At 38.4% G+C, this 26,151-nt stretch overlaps 2 protein-coding genes across 3 annotated transcripts in view; one reads left to right on the top strand and one right to left on the bottom strand.

The window, feature by feature from the left end:
• DNAJC3 (DnaJ heat shock protein family (Hsp40) member C3) overlaps positions 1-12,409 on the top strand; it is a 31,121-nt gene extending 18,712 nt beyond the window's left edge. Inside the window, exons 7-13 of one of the 2 annotated variants that reach the window (XR_004982623.2) lie at positions 782-901; positions 2,683-2,788; positions 2,884-3,004; positions 6,763-6,895; positions 7,647-7,795; positions 8,230-11,617; positions 11,972-12,409. Coding sequence is in view for 1 of the 2 variants with exons in the window: in XM_036407046.2 (XP_036262939.1) it covers positions 782-901; positions 2,683-2,788; positions 2,884-3,004; positions 6,763-6,895; positions 7,647-7,795; positions 8,230-8,387 (787 nt within the window). In the remaining variant the exon portion in view is untranslated. Of the gene's footprint in view, positions 1-781; positions 902-2,682; positions 2,789-2,883; positions 3,005-6,762; positions 6,896-7,646; positions 7,796-8,229; positions 11,924-11,971 lie in introns of those variants that run through there. The other variant, XM_036407046.2, reaches the window with a different exon arrangement.
• A 1,939-nt stretch (positions 12,410-14,348) lies between these two features.
• The window catches only part of UGGT2 (UDP-glucose glycoprotein glucosyltransferase 2), a 75,183-nt gene continuing 63,380 nt past the window's right edge, over positions 14,349-26,151 (bottom strand). The window contains exons 32-39 of the mRNA XM_036391351.2: positions 23,537-23,635; positions 22,295-22,379; positions 21,660-21,842; positions 20,277-20,437; positions 19,871-19,985; positions 17,212-17,328; positions 16,101-16,245; positions 14,349-15,160 (exon numbers count right to left, since the gene is read on the bottom strand). Coding sequence (XP_036247244.2) covers positions 15,138-15,160; positions 16,101-16,245; positions 17,212-17,328; positions 19,871-19,985; positions 20,277-20,437; positions 21,660-21,842; positions 22,295-22,379; positions 23,537-23,635 — 928 coding nt within the window. The 3' untranslated portion in view covers positions 14,349-15,137. The remainder of the gene's footprint in view (positions 15,161-16,100; positions 16,246-17,211; positions 17,329-19,870; positions 19,986-20,276; positions 20,438-21,659; positions 21,843-22,294; positions 22,380-23,536; positions 23,636-26,151) is intronic.

Below are 26,151 nucleotides of genomic sequence, written 5' to 3'. Positions count from 1 at the left end.
GTGCTATCTATTGTCCTTCCCTTAGTTTCTTCCTCTTAAAGGCCTAATTCTTTTCCAATTGTAAGATATTTTTGTCTGTGCTTAGGAACAAAATAAGATTTTGTAATCTCTTCCTGAAATTGACATAGTGGTTGTGCTATGGTGACTCTGTGGGATCCATAACATTTATTCCTTCATATGACTGCATTCTGGAGGTTTTTTGAGTTTTTTTAGACTTTGGACTATTTTGACACACATTTTCCCTAATCAGAGTCTGATTAAACATTCTTCATGGTGAAACATCAGCCTCAGGCTTGGCTGAGATTCCATCAAGGAGGTTTGTGTCTTAGTTGAGCTTTCTCTTTCAAACGACACAAAATACACTTGAATGTAGGAATTTTGTAATATATCTGAGTTACAATTGATGGTAATTTTCCTATCTATTCATCTGATAACTGCTGAATATAATTTCTTTCACAGAGTGCCTTTTTCTTCAAAGGTACTCTTCAGCTCTTTAGTCAGTTATTAGTGTAGCATTTACTCTTTTGTGTGTTTGACAATACAAAAGAATTAAAACCAAATCCAGATAAGTATCCCTGTATATTTTGGAAGACTCTTTTTGGTCTTACTTTATATTAATATTTGGATGAAGGGAGAGATCTGTGAAAGAACTCAAGTGTTACTCTGAACAGTTTATAAATGCTGCATTATGTCTCCTGGTAAAATTTCATAGTATGTGGTGACCTAGGTGTGTTGTTTTGTGTTTTTTTTTTCCCACTTCTCCTTACCTCTCTGTGAAAAGTGAGGTCCGGGAGTGTCTGAAATTGGACCAAGACCATAAGCAATGCTTCTCTCTCTATAAGCAAGTGAAGAAACTCAATAAGCAGATCGAGTCAGCAGAGGAATTCATCAGAGAAGGCAGGTAAGTATTCACTGCTATATAAAGGAAAAAAAAATAGAAAAAACCCACAATTGAGGCACCAACTTACTGATTGAGGAGCTGATTAAAGTGACGCTTTTTGCCTGTGTCAGTTGAAGTGGGTACTGAGCAGAGCTCTCAAATTACAATTAAAATAAATATTGACTTGCATAGCAACTATCTATTCTGATTCCTTCTGATGCCACTGTGTCCCTTTTGCATACTTAGCTTCTTTCTGCAGCAGGTAGTAAGACAAACATAGGGATGGGAGTTTTCAGCTCTCATATATTATTACTCAGCACTGATGGGAACCCCACCTGAGCACTGGGCTCCCCAGTGCAGGAGAGATGAAACTACTGATAAAGTCCAGTGAAGTTCCACTAAGATTGGAGGTGAGGAGCATCTCTCTTCTGCAAGGAAAGGCTGGGGTGGCTGAGAGTGTTTGCCCTGAGACTTCTCTGCTACAGGGTGATTTCATCAATTTATCTGAAAGGAGGGTGCAAAGAGGGTGGAGCCAGGCTCTGCTCGGTGGTGTTCTGTGATGGGATCAGGCCAGTGGGTGCAAACTGAAACATGAAATTCCCTTGAAACATTAGGATATGCTTTTTACACTGCCTCATTTCCACTGGTGCAGGTTGTCCAGGGGGGTTATGGAGTCTCCCCACTTGAGTGTTATACAAAAGCATTTTAGACACAGTTGTAGGCAGATTTCTGGAGGTGGCCCTGTGTGGGCAATGGGGTTAGATGAGAAGATTTCTAAGAGTTCCTTCCAACTTCAGCTATTCTGTGATGAAAGCACCATATCTTAAGACTAAAACCACTTAGTAACTCTGCAGTGCCTTGATGGCAGAAGTGGTTCTGACTGATGAGCTTTTTTTCTTTCATGCACCCTGTTCGATGATAGACAGTGCCTCCATATTCTTGTAGTTCTTGCTTTACTTCAATTTTGTGTTCCCAAGCACATGACATCCAGCTGTAAGGACCCTGAACAAATCACTAGATATTGTCAAGGTGGCTTTTTAAAATGAAGTACATCAGGAGTGTGAATAAGCAGAACTGATGCCAGTTTTATTAAGCCAGAATTTGGACTCTTTTCACTTATTTAATACAGCATCAGCGAAGTTTCAGGGAGTCTGAGAGCTTGCGTTTCTCTAACTTGTAGCAACCCGTGAATTCAGTCTCACTCTTGTATTTTTAGGTAAATGTTCTAATCTGTTTCTCACTCAAACCATGTAACTTTAGCATTTTCAGGCCTTCACAGCAAAATAACACTTGACTGTGTGACTTGTGAAAAGAAAAGGAGAAAATATCTGCTTGATTAAAACTGGCATAAGGAGCTTTTTTGTTCCTCTGTGAATAGCTACCTTTTGTAGTGTGCAGATAGTCTGGACTCTTACTGTGAGCACAGAACTGAGTCCATCTCAGGTATCAGTGGGGGAGATGCTTATTTTGAAGTGGAGTGTCATGTTGGACAGGAGGCAAATCTGGAGACCCTTGGCTGTGCATTGTGAAGGATTGCTGTTGTTACCTTGTGCATAACCTCAGTAGGCCTAGTGCCTGCTCTTCTGTCTCTCAGCACAGAGAAGGGAATGGGAATGTAATTCTTGAAGTGCCTGCAAGTTTTCTTTACACTGTTGTTTCACACCTCAACTTTAAGGCTATTGAAGGGAAGGTCCTTTGGTAGATGGATGGGAGAATCTGTGAATTTTAAGAATTTTAAAATAAAATGCAACACCCTGAGATAGTGATTACATTTCATGGTATTACGCTTTATGTTTAAACAGGTATGAAGATGCTATCAGTAAATATGAGTCTGTAATGAAAACTGAGCCAGAAGTCCCAGTTTATTCTACTCGTGCCAAAGAAAGGATCTGTCACTGCTTATCAAAGGTAATTCTGCTTATCTCCCTCTAAATGTCTTCAAGATAAACATGAAACAAAACTTCCACAACTACATGAGTTTGGTTTTACTTTTGCCTCTCTAGAATCAGCAGGCTACAGAAGCCATCAAACTTTGTTCAGAAGTTCTGCAGCTGGAGCCAACCAATGTGAATGCCCTGAAAGACAGAGCAGAAGCTTATTTGCTAGAAGACATGTATGAAGAAGGTACACTTTTATGCCATTGGCACATGCTTAATGTATATGTTTAAAATGTAGTCAGCGTTTCAAAGGCTTTTTTTTAACATGCACTTTGATTCTACACCATGTTATCCTTAATTAGCCTTGGTAGTTGCAGATTTACAAAACTACTTGGTGGTAATTTTGCCTTGATTAGTGTAAGTGGAATGTACTTGTTTCATCTACAGCAGAGTTGTCTTTACAACAGTGGACTGTGTTCAGGATGTTTTATGAGACTGTGCAGATTACTCAACTCAGAGATGTTTTATATAATCAGCAGTGTCAGAGAATTGCATTTAGGTAAAAGGTGATTAGAGTTAGGGTAATGTAAATCCATTTTAGGAGCTCCATTTTCATGTCTTGAGATGGCAGCATGAAATAATACTGTTCTCTTCCCTAGCATGTGCTGAGGGCAGAAGAAGGTAACAGCCATTGCTTCTCCTTCCATGGATCTCTGTAGTCTTGCTCAGAGAGTAAATTGATTCCATTCCTGAGGCTGCATTTTCCATATGGAGTTTCTGTACAATGCATCCTATTACATGGAGTGATAGAAATGACCTCTAAGATTATCAAGTCCAACCATTAACCCAGCACTGCCAAGTGCACCACTAAACCATGGTGTCTCCAAGTGCCGTATCTGCATCACTTTTCAATACCTCCAGGGAGGGTGGCTCAAACTGTAGCGAATGGGAAGAAAGAAAAGTTTTTTAACAAGGTTCTGCACAAATGCAGACAGCCAACCTGGTCTTGTGCTGGGGCAAATTGCCTCACTGTTACAGGATATAAGGAGCACATACCTGGGGTCTGGGAGAGCATATTTCCTGTGCTGGTGCATGCTGGGCTTGGCCTAGCCTGGTTCCAAGTGAAGAACCATGCTAGAGCAGAACTGTGCTTCTCCAGATTGTGTAACATCTCCTGTGCCTTCCCCCTGCCCTTGACAGCAGTGAGGTGGATGTAGTTATACTCTGCCTTCCAGCAGAGCCTCCATCAACAGCATTGCAGCCCATTACTGTTCATCTGCCTGGAGGTGTCTTCATTTATCTTTTGATGGCTGGTTTCTCTTTGCCATAGAGAACACCACAGCAATTAAAATTGTACTTTCATATTTAAAGGGGCAAAATGATTCTCATTCTTCCCTCAAAAATATTTTCAAGCTGGAGGCACCTATTTTCCTGTTAAAGGTAGGAAATTTCAAAGTACTTGTAATTCAGAACTTTGAAGGTGATTATTGTTAAGTGTTCAAGATGCAGTTCACTTTGTATAGCTGTGTTCATGAGATGGTTTTAATTACTTCATAATCACATGGGATCCAGGGCTTGTCTATGGAGACAGATGTTTAATGACTCCATTTCTGGCATACCTCGTAAGTACAGGAGTCTATCTGTCTAGAGCACAAGTTTTGTCAAAAAAGGAAAAACCTGCCTTGCTGTTTCAAAATTGGTCAAAACATACTAATTTTTGTGTTTTCTTTTTTTCCTCTCCCTACTTTACTACTGTAGAGGTTTCAGTAAGAGCATAAAGTGGTTCTGTTATTTCTCTAACAGTCTTGGCATGGATGTAGGTTGTCTGCAGTTACTCATATTTGATGGGAAATTGGCCATCATTCCACATACAGAATTAATCTGTCACCGTTTGAAAAACTCAGGCAAGATACCAAAGCCAGCAAAGTTGTTTAGAGATACAATATGATTACCTTTTGAGAGATCATGAAGATTCTTGTATTGAAATAATGAGAGTTAGATTTGACTGAAGTATTTAAACTGAAAGTGACATTGGAAAAGAGTTGTTCCTTTCATGTCATGGAGCAGGATGAAAGGAAGTTTCCTGAAATAGCAAGCCAGTAAGAAGCAGCAGTGACTATTCTGTTTGCTTGTGAGGTACTACTGCTTTTAGAAATAGTGACTCAAAAGAATTGATTAAATATCTCAGTTGACATACCAGGAATTAGTAATAAGTCTCCTGGCTTTATAGCAAACTTCTTGTGGTCATGAAGTTGCCATCCTTTTCCACCTGCTTCCAACCTTCACCCCTCAGATGGAGAGAGCAGTTAGCTCTCTGAAAGAGGAAAATCCCTACACTGAAGTGTACCATCAAAATTAAAGAGGGAAAGGGCAATGTGTACTTGCAGAGTGTGCTGGATGCATTCCTTCTGCAGTGTGCAGCACTGAAACACCTTCCCCTGTGCTTAATGCTTGCAGTCCTTAAATAAGGAAGTTGATTAAGAAAAAAAGAAGAGCAATCTAATACTGTCATGGCAGGTAGCTGACCCCCGAGCAGGTTTCCACGATGGTGCTGTAGGTGATGTGGTGCTCAGTGAGGCTGAGCAATCTAAGCTGCATTTGGCAGGACATTCTCCTAGCTCCTCCTAGTATTACCTGAAGCAGATGAAGTTCAGTGGTGCTTAACATTATTGGTGTAATAAAGCAGCATAATGAAATCGCTGCATTTTCACTGCTTTTATTAGTTTTGATAGTATATATTCAGCACAGATATTAGTGCACACTCCTGTTTTGGGTTTTTTTTTTAATGACTGGACAAGTTATTAAAAATACAAGTAGAAGCCAGAATGCTTTAAGCAGCAAAGGCAGTGTCCTGTGATGTGAAAATAAATAGAAATTTCGTTTGATTTGTAGTAGCCTAGGAAATTGTTTGGGCTCTGGCAATACTTTTTGGAGGGTTTTTTTTTCAGTAACTGAAACAAGATTGCAGTGGTATCAGATGTCTGGGTAATACAAATTCATTAGCACTTCCTGCTGTCTTGCTCAGAAACAGTGAAAAACAAATGTAACACCTGCTGAGAAATAGCATCTGCTTGGAAATAATCTGATGCAAGTACTTTGTCTAACTTGAGAAACTTAAGAGACTTGGATCTGCGAATGAGAGCTTGAGGATTATTGTAACAGTGAAAGAAGAGCAGTCTTATTAAAGACTTCAGCTTGCTTCCCTTGATAAATTTTGATATTGAAGAATATATCAACTTGGTGTCTTAAGCACTTGCAATAATACTAGAATTTACTTAAAAAAGTGTAGACCTCAAATTTCTTAAAAATTGTTGTCTCTTCCTTTCATTCCTGAGAAATGAAACTCTTGATATAAAAACGTGAGAGCATGCCTTTGGGAAAAAAACCCCTAAAATATAACTTTGCATATTATGCATGCAGAGGTGTAAAAAGCCAATATTTGCCTTTTGCTAACAATATGAACTTACTGGTAGTCTGAAATCTGTCTTTATAGTCACTAAAGAGGAAGAGACTTTCTATTGTGTTGATTGAGTGCAGACTGGGGGAGAAAAATGAATATTCATTTAAGGACTCTGGTTAATTCATCCTTCAGTTGAACAACAATGTGGGACTAATGTGCAGTGAGCTTTTCAACTACTAATTGCTGAATCTTTCTTCTTGGTTTCTGTTTCTTCATCCCAGTCCAGGATATGCATTATGTTCATCCTTGTGGCTGTAGTAACGTCCAGAGAATGGTGTGACCTACATTGGTACCCTCCCTTCTTTTTCATTTCCCACAAGTGTGATGAACCTAAAGAAAGAAAATTACCTAATTAATGTGTGAAAGTGAATTTCCTCTATTCCATGATTTTCTAATTTAAGAAAAAACTCCCAAAACATGTAATGTTGAAAGTAAAGTTTTGCTGTTTCTGTATGACATAGCTTCAGTTTTGTTGAGTGGCTGAATTCTTTAACTGGAAGTTTGTAGAGTAGTGAAACATTTTTCATTGACTTTTTTTATAAAAGCTATTAAAGACTATGAGACTGCTCAAGCCAATAGTGAAAATGACCAACAGATTCGGGAAGGGCTGGAACGTGCCCAGAGAATGCTGAAGCAATCACAGAAGAGGGATTATTATAAAATCCTGGGAGTAAAAAGGTGAGATACTAATTCCAGATATGATGATGTGAAAGATGGTTATTTAAACCAGTACTTCTAGGGCTGATCACTTGAATTTGTTCTGCTGAGTGTTAATTTTTGTTCTGTATCTTGCTATCTTCACTCTTCTGCTGTACTAATTTTTAATGTTCAGCTTGTAAAGTGGCATTTGTTTACAATTCCTTTAGAAAGAATGGAAAAACAGCAAGAAGAGAGGAAATAAATTCTTTGGGAAGAAATTCTTAGTATAGATGATCCTGAGTCATATGGATGAGTTGGGGAAGAAATGAAGACTGGCAAGAATTACTAAAAGTAACAAAAATTGTGGCAGATAGTGTGATAGATCTGGAAGGACTGACTGAACAACTTCCCCTGATAATGAGGAGCAAGCAAAGTTCTGAACTAGTATTGGTCGTCCTTCCAGTTGGGAACTAATTTGATCTGTTTTTTTGTTATTCATCTGATGGCAAATTCCTCAGACTGAGAACTATATTCTGCAGTCACTGGCAGTAGCATCTTTCCAAGAGAAGTATATGGGTGGTGAAGGAGAGAGTGAGGAATCTTTGCTTAAGGTTGCAGCTTGCTTCCTTTGTTTTGTGTAAAGAGTCCTCAATGCCACTTGCAGAAGGTTAACAGCACCTCATAACTTTCCCAGTGCCCTTAATTGGTGTCTCAGTGTTTATTTTAAACTTCATTAGTGTGGCATTTGGGCAATCAGAAAATGAAGTTATCTGTAATTTTATTCATCTAGAAATGCTCGAAAGCAAGAAATCATAAAAGCTTACAGAAAGCTGGCATCCCAGTGGCACCCTGATAACTTCCAGAGTGAGGAAGAAAAAAAGAAAGCAGAGAAGAAATTCATTGATATTGCAGCTGCTAAAGAAGTCCTCACTGACCCAGGTAATGATGCAGTGGCTTCTTATTTTAGTTACTTTTTTTACATCAAGGTCAAAACAAACATGTAAGTCATAATAAGCATTTCAGCTTCCCTTTTTCCCTTTCTGCCCTTACCCATCTTGAGAAAGCAGTACACTTAACACTTGTATCAAGTCTGTTGCATGAAGTCAGATGTAATCTGTACTTATTGTGACTCAATGACTTTTGTTAAAAGTCAAATAGAAATTATATTTTGAAGGTGTCTTCTAGGGAATAACGTCTTATAGAGGTTTCTAGGATTGACCAACTCTGGATATACTTATGTCAAGGATATGTGTGTCTCCTTCTGCTTCAAGTGCTATTGCAAACTGCATTTAGATTATAGCAGCAGCTGAAGTACTCTGAGGAAGCCTTGTTATTACTGTGCCATGATTCCACCTTGGTTTTGTTTCCTCCAGAAATGAGGCGGAAGTTTGATGCGGGAGAGGACCCATTGGATGCGGAGAGTCAGCAGGGCGGCAACAACCCTTTCCACAGGAGCTGGAACACGTGGCAAGGATTCAACCCCTTTGGTTCTGGAGGAGGACCATTTACATTCAAATTTCACTTCAGTTAGAGCCAAGACTGTTTCTGGGTGGCTGCTGCTGTTTTTTACTTAATTCATTGAAAAATAAAAAGTCTCTCAGTTCAAGACCCAAAATCTTAATTTCTATAATGTTGTCCTTAACCCAGAGTCTTACTGCACTAGAAGAAAGCTCCTTTTTTCTTTTGTTGGGTTTGATTTGTGATGAGCTTGACAAGCTCACACTGATGGGGGTTGTGCTGCCTATGTATTTGCTGTGGACATGCAGGACACGTTTATTCCTACGGATGGAAAAAACAGTAAGATGCTACTTAGGACAACAATTTAAATTTAGAATTCAAGTATATGCTTAAAGATAAAAATGCATGTAAATATTTTTGTGGATTGGGGCCTAATAAACATGGCAAGGGTAGTTACAGTAGTCTCTACGTTAACAAACTGTTGGTTGCGCTCAGCAGAATGATCCATCTCCCAGTATTTTTCAGAGGAAACCCAAGTGGCCACCTGCTGGATTGGTGATGGAAGTGCCAGGGGTGGGGAAGAGGCTGCGCACTGAACCAGTCCCAACAATTGCTCTGGACAAAGAGTGGTTGGGGGTATCTGTAGCTGAAATACTGCTCACTTTGTTGTTCACTAACCTGAAATTAATTGGGGTGACTTCCTTGGTGGAATTGTCAGCAGTGAGGTGGGGATGGGGGGAAAGACTTGATTTTCAGAACGCTTCTTTTCTTAATGTGATTTTTGGGTGTTTGTTTAGGTATCATTTTTGAGTAGTTTGCACTTCAACAAAACATCTGCTTCAAATTTGAGCAGAAAATTTGATGTGACATTTCCCTGACTCTGCAGCAATTTGTTGGTTTTGTAGATAAAGTCAGAACTGAGACAGGTTGTGATGTGAGTGTACTGCAGGAATGTGATATTAACTCCAGCCTTACCATGCAATGCAACTTCAATTCTGCTGGATGATGCAACAGAGCGTTAGTACTACATGAAATTGTAGTAATTTTATGTTTCATGTAATAGCATCGGTACTGCAGAGACAGCTGTGGGCAAAAAGAGGGACTCACTTCCCACTAGCCAAAAGTCTGTTTCTAATTTTTTTCTATATGCACATACTTAAAATGGGTTTGGTGTAGTTGTTGGAGTTGTGTGAATGCGCTGTGTGGTGTTACCAGGGCTGCAGCTGGTAGGAGTGAGGAGTCTTCTCGTTCTGTAACTGCATCTGTCATAATTACTGACATAATTACTGAGTTTCATCAGCAGCCATTTTGTTGGAATGCAAGAATTACAGTTCATCAGTGTTCTCTTGATTGGATTTTAACTCGAAAACAATAATCAGTTGATAGAAGTCTTCTCTTGCTTCAACTCCTGGCACTTGAAAACCTAAGCAGCCTCAGTAAAACAAATGAAATTAGCAAATAAGGCCTTCAGTCTGAAAGAGAGGGGTTTCTTACTGTAGATGAAGTTGCTGTTGAAGTAGAACCCTTGGCTCCTGCCTCAAGTACTTCACCAATATAATTGTGAGGCCACGCAGCTTTGTAAAATGTTTTTCAACAGCACTTTAAAGGTCAGTGTTCACAAATTTATCTTCAAACTGAGGAGGTTGTGTGGTGATTTCTAATGGTTTATGGTACAAAACCACCACAGCAACCTCTTAAACTCCAGTGTTGGATGTTCACTAAGTTGAATGACTTTCTACAAGTTCAACTTGTGCTTGTGACCTGTTGGAAATATTTTGGCTCGAAGTGTTGGAGATGCTCAGGGCTGTTGAGAGTGCTCAAGGCTGGCACAGCTCTCAGGGGCTGGGGCTCAGACATAAGAACTGCCTGCACAGTGAGGAGCCTGCTGCCCCGTGGGCTTGGCCTCTGTGCACCTGCTGCTTGCTGGCAGTACCTAAGGCTGGGCAGGTAGCTGTGGGGGGCAGCTGTCCGTGTCCTCCTGCGGCTCTTGTCAGCCCTCCGCCCTGAGGGGTGAGCTCCACCCAGCTGTGCTAGCCCTGGGTTGTGTGTGAGCCATTGGAACACTTGTGTATTGCCTTGTTCTCTCCAGCAGGGGCTGCTTGCAAATGAGTATTGAATGAGCAGCGTGAGCGATGTGCCCGATTGCGTGCATGCAGGAGTGGTGGGGCTGTGCGAAGTCACAGTAAAGACTACAGACAGCTGTGCTTGTGTGCCAGGGGACTGCTGGAAATAAGTTCTCTTTCAAAGGACTGCCCTTGTGCAGCTTTAAAAGCTCGAGCTGAGAGAATTGTTTCCTGAGGTTTCATTTTTTTTTTTGTATAGAGAAGGAATAAGATGTTCCCTCATGAGTAAATTCTTCATACTAGGCACTGATGTTGGAGCAGTGTGGGTTTGTTTCTCGGAGGCAGTGGGACAGAGACGAACAAAAAAGGACAGTGTGCATTTTGAAAATGAATGAATGGGAATGGGAAAATTACATTTTAAGAACAAAAAAGCTTGAATGTAGTCAGTAGAAGAAGATGATTGATGCATGATTGCTGTTCATAGATTCCTTTTGTTGGAAGACAGGTTCTTGGAAACAATAGCGAAACGCAACAGCGGAGAACAAGGCTTTCTAGTATTGAGCAGCTGCTGTGCACAAGAAGTGTTACCACCCCGGTGCTGTTTTGAAGGGCATTGAGGTATTCTGGGAAACCAGACCAAGTTGTGTTTAAAAGAAACCATTTATGTTGCAAGGCTCTCCAGCTCTGGCGCTGCATTTCCTGATGTGACTCTGGCAAATGAAGTGCTGGTCCCATGCTGAGTGTTAATGGTGCAGGCGACACGCAAGGAAGCTGAACTCGCCTTTTATTTATTCGTGGGTGTCTGTAGTGCAATAATGTTCAGTAGCTGAACATTGAAGTAAATGTCCCGGTAGTTTGTCAACCCTGAGATGTGCATGAAACATTGTTCCCATCATTGGCCTGTATGTAGATGCAAACTTTCTCTGTGGAGTTCTTTCAGTTTTAATAAACTCGTTTCCAACTTGTTTTAAAATGAAGGTGGGGGGAGCATATTTTACCTGGTAAAATACTGATATGATAATTGATCAGTATTATAAGAGATTTGAAGGGAATTACAAACTGAAGAGCTCAAACTTGTGACATGTATTAGTTTAAACTTAAAAAAAAAAAACAAACAACAAACCTTAATGCTTGTTATCATTTCAGTTTTCAGACTGGTGTTTGGAACAAGAATTATTCTTCTGTTTAGGGCCGTGGTTTATAGGAGCTTTGCTGGAAACTAGCCAGGATAGCATAGCAGGTTAGTTATATTTAAAAGTGCCTTATTGTAAGGTATTGTTTGCTCTGTAATACACACTTTTATCCATAAAGCCGTAACAAAATAATTGGGAGAATAATTTTTTTTTGCCCTCAGCAAATTACTAAGTAGCAGTTTCATGTTTTAAGAAGGGTAAGTAAAGTTAGCCAGAGATTTATCAAATGTTTCAAATTATAAAATGTCTTTATATGGAATCATAAATCTACAAAGCAAGAACTGTTTTTTCTAGAACTGTGGGAATTATTTTATGGTATTTTTCACAATAAAGATATTTATGATGACAAGAAAGCATAGCTGTGCATTTGTCTTCCCTTCTTTCCTCATGCTGCTCTTCAGGTTTGAAGCTGGAGCTGTGCAGGACTGCACAGGGCACTTCTGCAGGTGGGGGACAGGAAGAGGAGGAAGCAGCCACATTCTGTGTGGAAGAGAACCTTGTATAGAAGTTAACTGCAGCACCTGTAGAAGCTCTGTTGAGTGCTGATTTCACAGTGAGAACATCCAGCCCTTGGAATATCCCCAGGAAATGCTGGATTCCCCAGTGTTGGAACAGTAAGATTTGCCTGATAGGGTGCTGAGCCATCTTGCCTGGACTGTGCTTTTGCCAAAGAAGGCTGGACAAGGTGATTCTTGAGGTCCTTTCCAATCTGGTATCCTGTGATTCCATGAAATCTCAGACTGAAGGCAAGTACTTGATTCAGGGAAGGGGTTAAAAGGAACATTACCGAGAAATATTTTTAATACTAAATAAAGCTCTGGCTCGTCAACAATACTGCACTAATGCCTGGTTTGTTCATTTTCTGTTAAACTTACCACCTGATCTCAAGATCAAGACATAGAAAAGACACTGTCATAGGAATATAAATTGTAAAACCCTTTCATTTGAATAGTTCAAATATTCTTTTGCTTATTTCCTGAGTTGCGCCATGTTTTGGCAACACTAAAGCAGCATGTGTTTTCATCCCTTTCACAGGGCAGAGCACAAAGACTGGAACTAAAGAACAATCTCTCTCTGCACCTCTACATCTCACCTCACAGCACATGCCTTGATTTGAACACTGCTATTGCTTCCCTGCAAAAACACTTTAGAGGAAAGGCAGTTGAGGACTTGCTGCCATTTTTTTCTTTGGCTCTATTAGCCAAGTAGGGAATGGTAATTGTGTAATACAAAAAGGAAGAGCAGAAAATAATCCATCTTTGTTTCTCCAGTGGAACCTTTTAATACTTTGTACAACATACACAATCCATGGATTTAGGATTAAGGCATGCTAATGACTCAAAGTGCTGCCTTAAAGAGATCTTTAAAAAGCAGTGAATATGTTTGTGAGACCTTTCTTATTTTATTTTATTATTATTTTATAAACCATTGTATATTAAAAAAAAAGCTTTCTTTGAAAGTAGTATTTTGCAGGGAAAAAAAACCAACTAGAACATTTTGTACAAATATAGAAAACACTAGAAAATAGCATGAAACCTTTTACATCTTCAAAATTATCTCCAGCAAATTACATTTATAAAATTATATTCTAATCATTTAGGCAATCTCAAGGAAATAGTATTTAAAGAACGATTTCTTTTTTTAAAGCCAGTAGAGGTAAACCAATTTTAAAAAGAACAGGATGCTACAAAGAAAATGAACATGAAATCAGTGCATGAATTATCCACTTTTTATACTGCAGAACATGCTGACATAGATAATCATAATTAAAGAGAACTAAGGTTTCTTAAAAAACTTTTAACTTCTCTCCTAAAGCAAGTTTGCCAATATATGCTTCAAGCTTGGAATACCAAGGCAGATCCGTGTGAAATGCTGCTGCAGAGTCAGGCAGCAGCATGGAAGTATAAATCTGAAAAATATTTTGAAAATAAAATAAAATAATGCAGCAAACAGCTGAATAATGGTTTGGGGGTTTTTGTCCTCTGCTATGGCAAATCAGTTACTTCCTTGTTATGCAGGGAATTTTTAGTAATGGTGCATGATATCCCACAGTAATTAAGAGAACAAGCATAACAAAACAGCTCCTGCACTGAAATGGGTCAGACATCAAGGGAACTGACATTAGGCTTTACTGACTTTTGCTATTGGGTTGCACAGGAAATACTCCATTGGGTACTTCATAAAAAGGAAATCTCTCAACAGACATTTAAAAACCTGTATCTGACATGTTAGAACTGTTCAAAATACATAAAGGTAAAACCACAGAGAATACAAAGAGCTGTAAAAAATCTGCATGTCTCCCATTCCTTAGTAATATGGCTTGAAAAATATCAGCAACATGTGATTTTAAATACTCGCTCTTACAGTAAGAAATGGTAAGTAACCAACAGCTGAGGACAATGACAGTGGATACAAAATCTGCTTCATTTCTCTAATTGTTTATTCAGTTATTTGCTGCTATGGAAATAATGTGCAATCCTTGCTGATTCACCCACTTAGTGCTAATTACATGGTCTTGTGTAACTTCAAGCATTTAAACTGGAAGACTTCCTATAAGAAAGTGTGGTCTCATGCAATCCCATTTTGAAACTAGCACAGCCTGAACAATAGGGTGTGTATTTAAGGCACTAGGTTTCACTTTGAGACAAAAATTCCCCATTTTCAAGTATGTGTATTGTAAGAACTGTTCCCTGCAATTTTTGTGGGATCAAAATGTCAGTATCCCATTAAAGCAACAGTTTTGTGAGTACAGGTTTAGAAAATTACAGGAGACACCACTGATAGTCAAAAAATACTCATGTATTTTATTATTTTCAGTTATAAACAGAATGATGATAATCAAAAGTGAGTAGAAGCAGCTTTCAGGTACTGACCTTCTGATACAATGTATGCTGGTCAGAAAATCACCTCAACCAAAACCATAATGGAATTTTATCACACACTATTTAAGTGGCCAAAAGCAGCCTAAGAATCAACAATTAGTTTTAAAAATCTCTAATAAGAGTGCAGAAATCCTGCATAATAAATGAAGACTGTCATTCCTTGCTTTAGCTTCCACGTGGAGTTATCTTTGTATGGTCTAAATTAGACATCTTGTATTTTATAAAGTCTTTATTGTGACCACAGCATTTCTTGAGTGACAAAACTATGGGCATATAATCAAAATTTCTGATATTTAAATACAGTAGCCTAATGCATGGAATATGCACAAAACAGTTTCCAAGTACATATTTAATGTGTGTGTCCTCCCCTGGACTGACAATGCTGAACACATCTTCCTTGATATTCCAAAGTCCTCTGGGCAAACTGTACTTTAGAGAAGGAAAAGAAAAACAAAGCCATTGGGAAAGCTGCTCCATACCACTTAAAAAACCCCAAACGCCCAAGTACCTGTGGATTTCTCATTTTTGTATTGCATTTAAAATGTTTTAAATAACACTTTAAGTTATAAAATATTTGACTTCACATTAAAGAATGCTGCAAATAGTGCCAATGTAACAGCTGTAAATTCTGTTCAGTCCTTCCCAGAAGACTCTGAGCTGTCACCATTGCTGGTCACGGGCTGTGCTAAAGTTCATCGTGCTTGAGCCCTGGAGCCAAAGGGAAAAATACACAAAAGAGTTACACACAGACAGTGCCTGGGTTTGTAAGATGTGGAGAAAGCCTTTTACTTTCCATTTCCTGCTAATCAGTCTGTTCAGGAACATGAACTTCATTTTTGGAGCCTTGCTACAAGCTGACCAAAAGCTTTCACAAAGAATAAAACCCACTAAGAATTCTTTAAAAGGAAAAGTGAATTTGTTCCTCCACTAAAGACTTATAAATATTTATCTGCTCATTTTTTCTTCAACCTTGAGTGCTCAGATCATCTTTTCATTTTGTTTTACATTAGTCCAAGAAGTCAAGTCTTACTGGGAGTCCTGCATTTGTGTTTGTGCCTTTTTTTTTTTTTTTTTGCTTTTGGGTTTTGTTTGTCTGGGGCTTTCATGTTATTTAATTATTTAGTTGAAAACAATTTTAGTTAAAAAAAAAAGCCAAACAAAACAACAACAACAAAAACCCGCAAACAAACAAAAAACCAAACCTTAACCCCAAACTAACTAAAATAGAATTTAGTGCAAAAAGGCTTGGATAGATAAACCTAGAGAGAGAGAGAGATGCAGAGGCAAATTAATACTCAGTCCCCAACTGCTTAACAGACATGAGCTTTAGTTTATCCAAGTGAAGTCTAAGCTAATGTGCTTTACTTAATATTTGTGGCCAAAATAATGTGACTGTTGGTTGTGCTTGAGGTGCAGGAACAGGACCACTGAGCTTTCTCTTAGATTCTGGCATGAAACAAGAGGGTTTGCTGTCAGTGTAACTCCTGTGGAAAGAAGCATCACACAACTATCAAACCCCACACCATTTCTCTACCAACACGGGAAATTACACAAATACAAGATTTGTACCTACTGACCCCAATCTTAATTTCAACTAGACTGATATTTAATTTTTAAAAGCTAACAGCTGAATATGCATGTAAATTACCTTTTTGAAATAATGATGTTAGATTTTTCTTCTCTCTTTCAATTTGCTGTATTAAGTTTCGGATCTCAGAGTCATAATCGACCCATTCAGGGACTATCCGGGCAGCAGCCTTTAGTTTTGGTTCTTTGGTTTGGGGGTTGTTGCACTGAAAGTTTAAAACATATTAGATGTAAACAAAGCCAATGTGAAAATAACACCTTTTCAGAGAATTTAGCTCAAATGAATTGTAAATACTTTTCTTTTTGCTGACTGTCAGCATAGCACAGACGTGGCTGGCACAACACTACTAAAATTTAGACAAAGTTGCCCAGGAGATGCAAGATTGACATTGGCACATTGAAACTGAACCTGATGTGGGTTTTGAACAGAGAGCACCTGTCTTCAAAGCACAAACAAACTCATTCTAACAACTGTAAAGACACAAAGAAAACTATTTGCATACTGAAAAATCACACCAAGTTCCAACTGTCAGTTTTCCTTTCAAATTATAGCTAAAGCATCAGAAATAGTGTATGTGTGTTGTCAAAAAATCTAAATGGGGGAAAAATGGGATGGGGATAATAATGACAGGAAAAAGATTTTTGTCTCTTTCTATTCCCAAAGAAAGAAACTTTCTTCTTCCTAAACATGGATAGTGTCCTGAGCATTATGCTTTTAAAACTTTGCTTTATCTCCTGTTTATAGCAATGAAACAGACCAAGAAAACCATGACAATGTTAAGGTTTTGGAGGAACCTTCTTTGTGGGGAGAACAAGAGCAGCCCATAGTGCCCAGACAGGTAACAGCACTTTGTCACAGTTCCAGTAACTTGGCTGACTATGGAAAAATAATAAGGAAAATACATGTATGGGCATGAAAAGCCTCAATCCCATCTGGTTAAGAGATAACACTGATTTTTTTGGTACAGTTTTCAGCTTTAATGTAAGCAGATTTGGTAGAGAGCAAGTGGGAGAGGTCTCTGGAGAAAATATTTCAGGGGAAGGGATGGAATGTTGCAGTGCCTTCCAGCAAGGCTGGCTTCATGACATGAAACACATTCAACCTGAAATGCCCCAGAAATCACAGCAAAATTTTTAATCTGTACAACTCATCTAAGTCAGGATCAACTCACCAGGTCTATTGTTTTAGCCTTTTTCTTGGATTTATCATCACACCAGGTTTCACACCAAAGCCACTCCTGAGGGAGAGACTTAATGGCTACTTGATGAATCATATTATTGGGAAGATCCTGTACAAATTTTGTAAAATCATAAATTAGCATTGAATAGAAACCAGCTTTCCATTCCTTGAAAAAAAAAAAAACACGACTCAAAAAACATCTAATACAGGATTATGCCACTACTCTGAATTGAGCTGACTTCTAGGAAAATGGATTCCAGAAACGAGCTTGAGAAGGAAAAGCTTTAAACTGCTGTTCTGGCTCAGTTCCTTACTTTACTTCTACGTTTGTTTTTTTTTTTTGACCTTTATTACATAGTCAGGAAATCTTGTCATGAAAACTCTGGGCCAAGATCTGGCTGAATGCAGAGAACAGCATTCATAAATGAGAAACTCCTCAGGCAGGTTTCAGGCTGGCTGCTCCTGCTCTGGCCAGAGCTGCAAAGAGCAGGGACAGTAACAGGCACATCCATTGGTAAGCACCCTCACATGTGCAACCTTACATTAGATTTCAGAATAAATGTCAGCACTCAAGTGTTAGTCACATCTTATTTTGCCAAGTCACACTGCTAAATGTGACAGAATAAAATGGCACATATTGCTGCATTATGAAAGATGTATAATTTAACTGAAATACAGACATTGGTACCAAAGAATTACATCAAATTATATGGAGAGCCAAGACATTCAGCATTAATTGAAATGCTTTATTTTTTTTATAACTTATAATTTTTGGAATGTAGTTGATCACCATTTGGAATGGTTTACCACCATTTCAATTCCAAAAGAAGAGAGACTGGTTTTCTGTTGTGCCTTTCTGACTTTCTAAATGAAATCACAATTCCTGAATTACTGCAGTACTTTTAGAAGCTGTCAATTTAAAAATTGTTACATGCAGTAAAATGTAGAAAGTCAGCTGTTAGTTTCAGGATTTAAAGTAAATGAAAAAAAAAAAAGAATAAATACAAAAACTGCTCTGTACAAAATTACTGTACTGGAAGTCTAGTTTTTATGATGTGTCATTTTTTCTCCCTAGGAGTTCTATACTTATTCTCCTTTGCAGTTAAAATCATCATTTCCCCTTCTATCTACTTCTCTTCTGTGGTTTAAGAACCTTAACTGCCACCCATGAAGATGGTACTGCTGGAAGATTAACAGAGAGCTGGGATTGCTGCTTCTTTGAGAAGAGCAGAGAGCACTCCAAACAGGTATTTAAAACAAAAATAGTAATAACAGACTTATAATGCATCCTCATCAGTAGATGAAAGCTCTCCAGGTCTCCAGTACATTGCACTGTGGTTTGTATTTCTAGGAGTATTGCTGTATTTTGTGTAAGAAGAAGCAATGAAGACAGCAAGTAGCTCCTATCAATATGGTCAAACCAGATTATTATGAAAATACTACTTTGAAATATTCACTTTCCAAAGTAATTCCAATTCCATTCTGCCAAGAGTTAGCTACCTTAACATCTGGTGCTTAAGTGGCTTTTGATTTGATCCAACAGGCTAATAGGAGATATATGCTATCATGTATTAAAGCTGTAATTGGAAATATAAGAATCTTAAAATGAGAAGATTTAATTTTTTGAGAACATTAGATAAAACCAATTTTCTGAAAACCAGCATTATGGTGAAAACTCTGCAACCTCTGACTCTTAAAAGGTCTTTCAGAAAGACACCTTGTGCATGTGGGTAAGACTGTGTTTGGAGAACACACAGCTCTATCACATCAGGACTCTGCATGGGTGATCAGAGCCAGGAATTCATTCTGTTGTCCAGAAAGATGTGAACTCTGACTGCTGCTGTTATTTCAGCCTTTTGCTCTTAACATACAGCTGAAGGCTGTGCCAGCTCCAGGTGTCCAGTCTAGTCTGAGTTTTTAGTGTGGCTGTATTCCCACTTTTCTTTCTCCAGTATCATAAGAACTCCTATTTTCAATTTTTACTTTTATTTCTGGAGAAAAAAATGCAAGTGGTAATAATGTCTTTATGTAAGAGAGAAACCTGCTTTTAGAGCAGGGGCTGTAGAAAAGCACTGAGCAATGTGGGCTTTGCTACCATAGGATCCTGTTGCTGCTAGGGGCAGGTAAAAATCTTCTGTGGTTAAGTAATTCCACAAGGGAAACACCAAAAGCAGGGACAATCTCAGTTATGAAGCCTTCTGAGGTTCACCCAAAGTGAGCCAAACTCCAGCCACTCCAAGGTGACCATGTACAACAACCACCAGAGTGCATTTGCAGTTAACTTACAGAAGAAAATTGAATTTACATTAATGGAAAAAAAGAAGAAAAAGGAAAACAAGCTCTTGGTAAACACGAATATAATTACCATTATCAGAATATAGGGTTATCATCAGAAAAACATAAATGCACACAGAACAACTACAAATAAAGGTGAAAAGTTCTGTAATTGGGGTTATATCTCATTTTTAAATTAAAAAAAATCAGCAGTTTTCTGAGCTGTGCTCATATGCACTCCTGAAAATAGGCTAAAACAGCAGTAAATGGCAAACAGTTTTGCAATTATGTAACATTTATGCTGAGATACAAGATATTCCATACATATTGAGAAAGATAAAGAAAATAAACCGAAAACTGCTCAAAACCATATATACCTGATCTAGATTTGACAGACTGTTTGGATCCTGACTAAGAGCCTGGTACTGGCCCCGAAGCCGGTCTCCAGCTGCAATCTTCCTGAACTTCTTCAGGTCTACAACATACAAGGCACTAAAAGGAATAAAAAACCAAAGTAGTAAGATTTCTGGGGGGTCACCCTCTTTTTGACAATAGTAATAAAAATAACGAGAAAATAAAACATGTTCCCATACTGAAGGGCTATTTTTCTTTATTAAGTGGCTGAAACCACCATAAAACAGTGAAATCCATATGTCATCGGAATTCCTGCCTTGACTGAGAATGGCTCTTGAATGGCTCAGTGATCAACACCAACACCCAGATTTCAATCCAGTTCCCAGAGTGCACAAGCAGTGTGTAAGGGCTTGTCAGGTAAGGAAATACCTGATGTGGTATTTCCTCTTGCCCAGGTGTGAAGCCCAGTATCCCGATTTCCAGAAGCGGTACCCGTCCATCTCCCTGCGGCTGTCACAGAAAGGAGTGTAGCCATAGGGGGCTCCATTCAGGTCGAGGTCTCTGAGCTCTTTCAGGTCACTCCTCACAATCTAAACAAGAATAGACTTTACTACTGTTTCTATGAGGGTAGGGATTGCAGCAGGCTTCACAATGTTTAACTTTTATTAAAAAAAGCTACAGACACTACATCAGTGGGGTATAAATAAACTATTCCACTGGAAGACAGTTACCAAATTATTGTTCCAAAAATTATTTATTATTTTTTATTATATTATTAACAGTGGCCATCTGTGTAACACATTTATTGAATAAGTTATATAAAACTGGCAATATTTTTTAAATTCACAGACCAGTGTTTCTGGTTGGCCAATAAAAAATGCCTTAATTAAGAAACATAACTTTTGAAATCTACCAGTCATGTCCCTTCTAAAGAATCCTCCTTATTTGTTACCCACCTTGGGCATTCCAAAATTATTGCATCATTTGAAAAATCCTTGTATCTAATGGTAAAGTACTTTCAAAAAAGAGGTTTTAATGACATTTTACACATGTCCTTTATTTGTTAATCAATCCTTCTTCCATCAAACCCCACTGACGTAATTTATCAGTGGTAAAAAATGTTACAGCTATTTGGGAGCACAGAGAAGTCCTTACAGTAGTGAGGACAGACAATCAGTGTTCCCAGATGGTGTATCCAGATGAAATTGCAGGGAGTTGCAGTCTGCATTGCTACACCCAAGTTTAATTTATTCTTGAGCTTTGGAAAAGGACCAAAATACGTCAGAGTTTGTCTCAAGGTTTTTAATAACCTTGTAATAAACTCATCTGTGACAGCACTTTGTCTTTCAGTACCATTATACAACATTCATTCCTGAATGAAGTACTGCATGCAAATTTAAAACAGAGATAGGATTAATGTTGAAGAATTTCAGCCATCTAGAAGTTGTTCAAATGGTCCAAATCACCTCAGACACTGGCCATAGTGGAGAATTCCTCTCACAATCAGCCCAGAGATGGAATCACTCCAATATGCTTTCAGTGAAATGCAGCTTTAAGATCACACACATCTCTCCAGGTGCCTGTCTCTCCACACAGACAATTTAGGACAACTCTTAATGTCACACAACTGAAGACCAGTGAAATTCTTGCATCTACATTCTGCAACACCACTGGTTCTGCTTGTACAATTGCAACAGTCTTTCTTTGCAACAGAGACCAACATCTGAATAAAATGACCACAGAGAATGAAACTGGATCAATTTAAGCCCAAATTAATTCCTCATACAGTAATATGCCATTATATTTTCTTACCTGGTCAGCATCAACAAATATTATTTTATCCACAGCTAAAGGGAAAAGAACATCCAAGAAAAGAATTTTGTAACCCCAGATAATTCTTTGTTTTTCTGTCTGTTGATAAAGCCAGCGGGGCCACTTATACTGGACCAGCTCATACTTGAATCCATACTTTTTAGCCATGTGAGGAATTACATCCTGGAAGCACAAAAAGAAGAACAAAAATCCATCAGGTGCACATATATGAGACACACAAGGACTCAAAAGGAAAAGAAGGGAATGCTGCAAGGCAGCTGCAGCTGTGTTGGCCTTACTGACTATGTAATTTATTACTTAAAATGATCCCTTAGTTTTAGCAGTATCCTCAGCTAAACTGAGGGATAGAATAGACATTTCATTTCTATGATATAGAAATAGCCTTTCATGCAAGCTCTTGGAGACTATCAAAAGAGAATAAATTATTATAATGTATCACTGGGCTTCATGTCCCAGAAGAGGAGAGCCTTATACCTAACACTGCTATTTAATAGATTTAGGGATTATTTTCCACTGTGAAAATTTAATTTAAATTATATAATTAGTCAATTGCAATTCAAAAGAAATCACTTAAAATTTTAAAGAAAAAAAAAAGAGGAAGAATTTTCTCCTACCTTAAATGTTGGGGAGAGATAGTTTTTCAGAAACCAAAATTTAACTGGTGTTTTTGTATTGCGCAGGACAGAAAGCATCATTATTCTGTGGAAATATAAGTCTACAATAAACAAACAAATACAGACGTGTCATTAAATTTCAACTGCACTTACAAAGTACTAAAACTCTAAGTATAATTTCTTTAACCCAATTTAAGTAGAAATTTTTTCATCTACTTCTAATTAAAAGCTTTAAAGAGCATGTGCTCAAAGGCACTTTGAGATGGCCTTATTTGATCCAGATTGGCTAAGCAACAGTAGAAGGAACAATTTCAAAAGTGGATCTATTAACATGTTTTATTCTAGGAGAGGTGACTGACTAAATCAGATAATGGTTAGTACCTTAAATATTAACTTGGCCACTGGAATAACTTACTTTAGAATCTACTGGTTGAGTTTAACAGGTTGCTCAAAAGAAAAAAAGCAAAGTTCGAGTCAGACCCTCTTCTGAAAACCCTTAATAACTGTAAGAATCCCTGTTTTGGGTTCAATTATTTTTCACTATCGTGCCCTTTGTTTGGTGTAAGCAGTGACTTACAGCCTTACAAGAAGTCAAGTCTGCCTTAAAATCAAGACATAATGAACTCGAAAATAAGACAAAGCAGCAAGTATGATGTTTAAGATTACTTTTTCTCCTTTAAAGTAAATGCGTCTTTCCCTTTATGAAGGTGGTTGCAAGTTGAAGGAAAGAACCACAGTGCTCCAACTTCAGATGACTCAGCCATCAAATCACCAGTGCTCAAATCAAAAAAGTAACACAGATGGTTGTGAAGAGATCAGGCAACACTGTAAGAATTCCTTAAAAGCACTCACTCCTTATTGAAAGGACTCTGAGATAAGTAAGGCCATATGTCCATGTAGTAAATCCACTTTGTATGAAACACAAATAGACACAACTCTAATGAAGTCACTTCTGTTGTGTCTGTATACAGAGAGGCTGAACTTCATCTTTTATGTTTGTACTTCATACATGAAAGACATTTTCTGTCTTCAAAGAATAATGGTATTTTTGAACATCTATACGTTGAATCATTTTGTTCTTAAAGATTAATTTAGTTCTCACTGTATACAACTTTTCTCAGTTTTGAAAATTTATTATTTGGATGTTGTTTAAAAAGTCCGTTTCTTTAGGTTGCTTGGTTTTATTAAGAAAATGTGGAGTATTGCTATGAAATTCTTGCTTCCCTTTTTACCTTTCCTTACCTTAAAAAACGTTCATATAAATGGCCTGAAGCAACAGAAAAAATGTTAAGAATATCACTTTTCTTTTCCTTCTCATTGGCTGGAATTTCTTCTGAAAATCTAAGAATTATTATAAATAATTATATAAAGTTAAAATTCTGCAGAAAAAAGGTCCTACTAAATTATCATTAAGCTCATAGAGAATCAAAAAAAAAATACACAAAAGAAATACACATCCTGCAGTAAACAAATACACTTGGATTCTACTTCCACTGCACATGCCTTGGCTTAGGAGTTATAACCTCCCTAAAATACTCTCATAACTTTCAGAGGTCTGTGGTGATGGGATTCCCCAGTGTTTTTTGTAACACTTGTTGAATTCTTCTTCAGATTACTCTGATTCCTCTCCCTAGATGCTAACCTATGTATTTGAGGTATGTTGTACAGAGGTTTCTGTTTCTGCTGCACAGCATTCTTTGCTTGTTTTGAATACCAAAGTCTGCCAGGGATGTTTTTTTTTAATCAGCTGCCTTCCAGCACACAGAGGTAGGGGATGGTGGCTGCAGTCTCCCTCAGGCACTGCTTCACATATCTCAGAACTGCAGAGCCAGATTGGTTACAGTTATCAAATGGTTATCAAGCCATTTGATACTGTTGGAAATTTACCTCAATAGTCTTTTTTGTGAGATGAGTCATTCCTCACACACTTAGACTGCATGAGTTACCCTATTACTTTTTCTTCTGGTTATATCCCTTTTAAAAGTATCCTTTAGAAAGTGTAAAAATAGGTATCCTCATAATCTTTAAGAGCAACTAAGACAAGTCTCAGATCTCCAATGTATTCAAAAGAATTCAGATCACTCCACTGATACAAAGCTGAAAGCTCAGAAATAGCTGAGAGGCTGCAATGTGTTTAAGTGGTGTGAATAATCTTTTGAGAAACCCACGTTCTATTCACTCAGGCATGGTGAAAGAGAGAGACATCAGTGGAGTGGCATTGTCAGCATGGTGTGGCATCTTCAAAGGAGACAGACAACCTCTCAAGCAGCACTGAACCCTCACAGGCTAAACAGACTGCAGTTCACAGGTCTAAGTAGTTTGTCTCCTTTCTTCCTGACTTTTTGTCCCATGTCTTATATTTAGTGATAGCAGGATTGAAAGAGTGTCAAGCTCTTTATAAAGCAGCCACCACATGTGAAAAGAGAAAATCAGGGTTTGATGCAAGGATCTTGAAAATATTGATTCTGCAAAGCTTTAGAGAAAGCAGAAATTTCCCAAAACTGCTGGGCTGACCTTTAAGGTCATGTGGGAAAAGTAGTCAGATAGAGAAGGGCAGCTCAGGTATGAAAGGGCTTGGGCAAAGTGGTATACACATCTCCCATGTTAAAGCACATGTGGGTTCCTGTAGTGAACAATGTGCTGGTGGATATTCATTCTGGGATAACAGAAAGGAAGGGTATTTGACAGGATCCTAGATGGCAAAAGGCTGACAGCCTCAAATCATGCACCTGAGCCACAACCTTGAATCACTGGGAAGAGCAAATAAACTTCACTGCATGAGGGGCTTCCTTGCGCCAGCCAAGCTCAGAGCATGATGAATGCCACTGTGATAAAAGGCAAGACCTGGAAGGTTGAGAGATCTCTGGCCTTGTAACCTTCTCAGGGGGAGTCAAGATTTTGATGTCTGCACATACATCCTTTGACACAGCCAATTAGAAGTGGGAAGTTTGAAGTCAATGAAAAATTCCTTCAACTAACATCATTCTTCAGAGGAGGCACCTTTGTGCAGTAATGTGGATCCAGGGTGGAAGAAATTTTAGAGAGTTGTAGCATAGTAGTCTGGGAAGGTCTCTAAATCTAGTCAATATGGGTACAAATTGCAAAAGGGGAAATTTAGGTTAGATAGTAGGAAGGAATTCTTTAGTGTGAAGGTGGTTAGACATTGGAACAGGCTGCCCTGGGAGGCTGTGGCTGCCCCATCCCTGGCAGTGTTCAAGGCCAAGCTGGATGGTGCTCTGAACAAGATGGTCTGGTGGGAGGTGCTCCTACCCATGGCAGGGGGTTTGAGACTGGATGATCTTCAAGGGTGCTCTGCTCCTAACCCTTAACACACTGTGATTCTATTACACTGGAACAGTAAAATCATCTGTGGATAAATGGTGATAAACATAAAATCAGCAACAGACACTCAATATAATCTCAGGTCTGAAGGTACTTGTGGCACAAGAGGCTTCATCATGAGACATTTTAAAGCTGGAACAGAAGCCAGTCCTGGATCTACCAAGAGAGGTGTGTGTACAGGACTGACTGGAGCCAAGTGATTAGTAGATGAAGTAGAACTGCTGTGCCTTTTCCTTATTTTCTTTAGCAGTCTGTGACTGACAACCATTGCCTAAGCTACTGAAAACTGAATAAAGCCTTTTTTGAGTCTTGTTCAAAACAGCAAATTAGAAATACTACAAAGTTATTAGCCCCACGTGTAATGCTTGAGATACTTATTACAATTACTTAAAGAACACAAACTTTAAAGTAAAAGGTAAAACACTTGAGATTTCATAAATTATGTCCAGGAGCAGACAAGCAGCATTGATCTGCTTTTTGATGTTCAGTTTGACATACATGAGTACCACATAACC

This window comes from Molothrus ater, chromosome 2 (genome assembly GCF_012460135.2).
Source record: "Molothrus ater isolate BHLD 08-10-18 breed brown headed cowbird chromosome 2, BPBGC_Mater_1.1, whole genome shotgun sequence".
NCBI lineage: Eukaryota > Metazoa > Chordata > Aves > Passeriformes > Icteridae > Molothrus > Molothrus ater.
The sequence above is the reverse complement of the archived record's forward strand: the minus strand, read 5'-3'. Positions and strand labels throughout refer to the sequence as shown.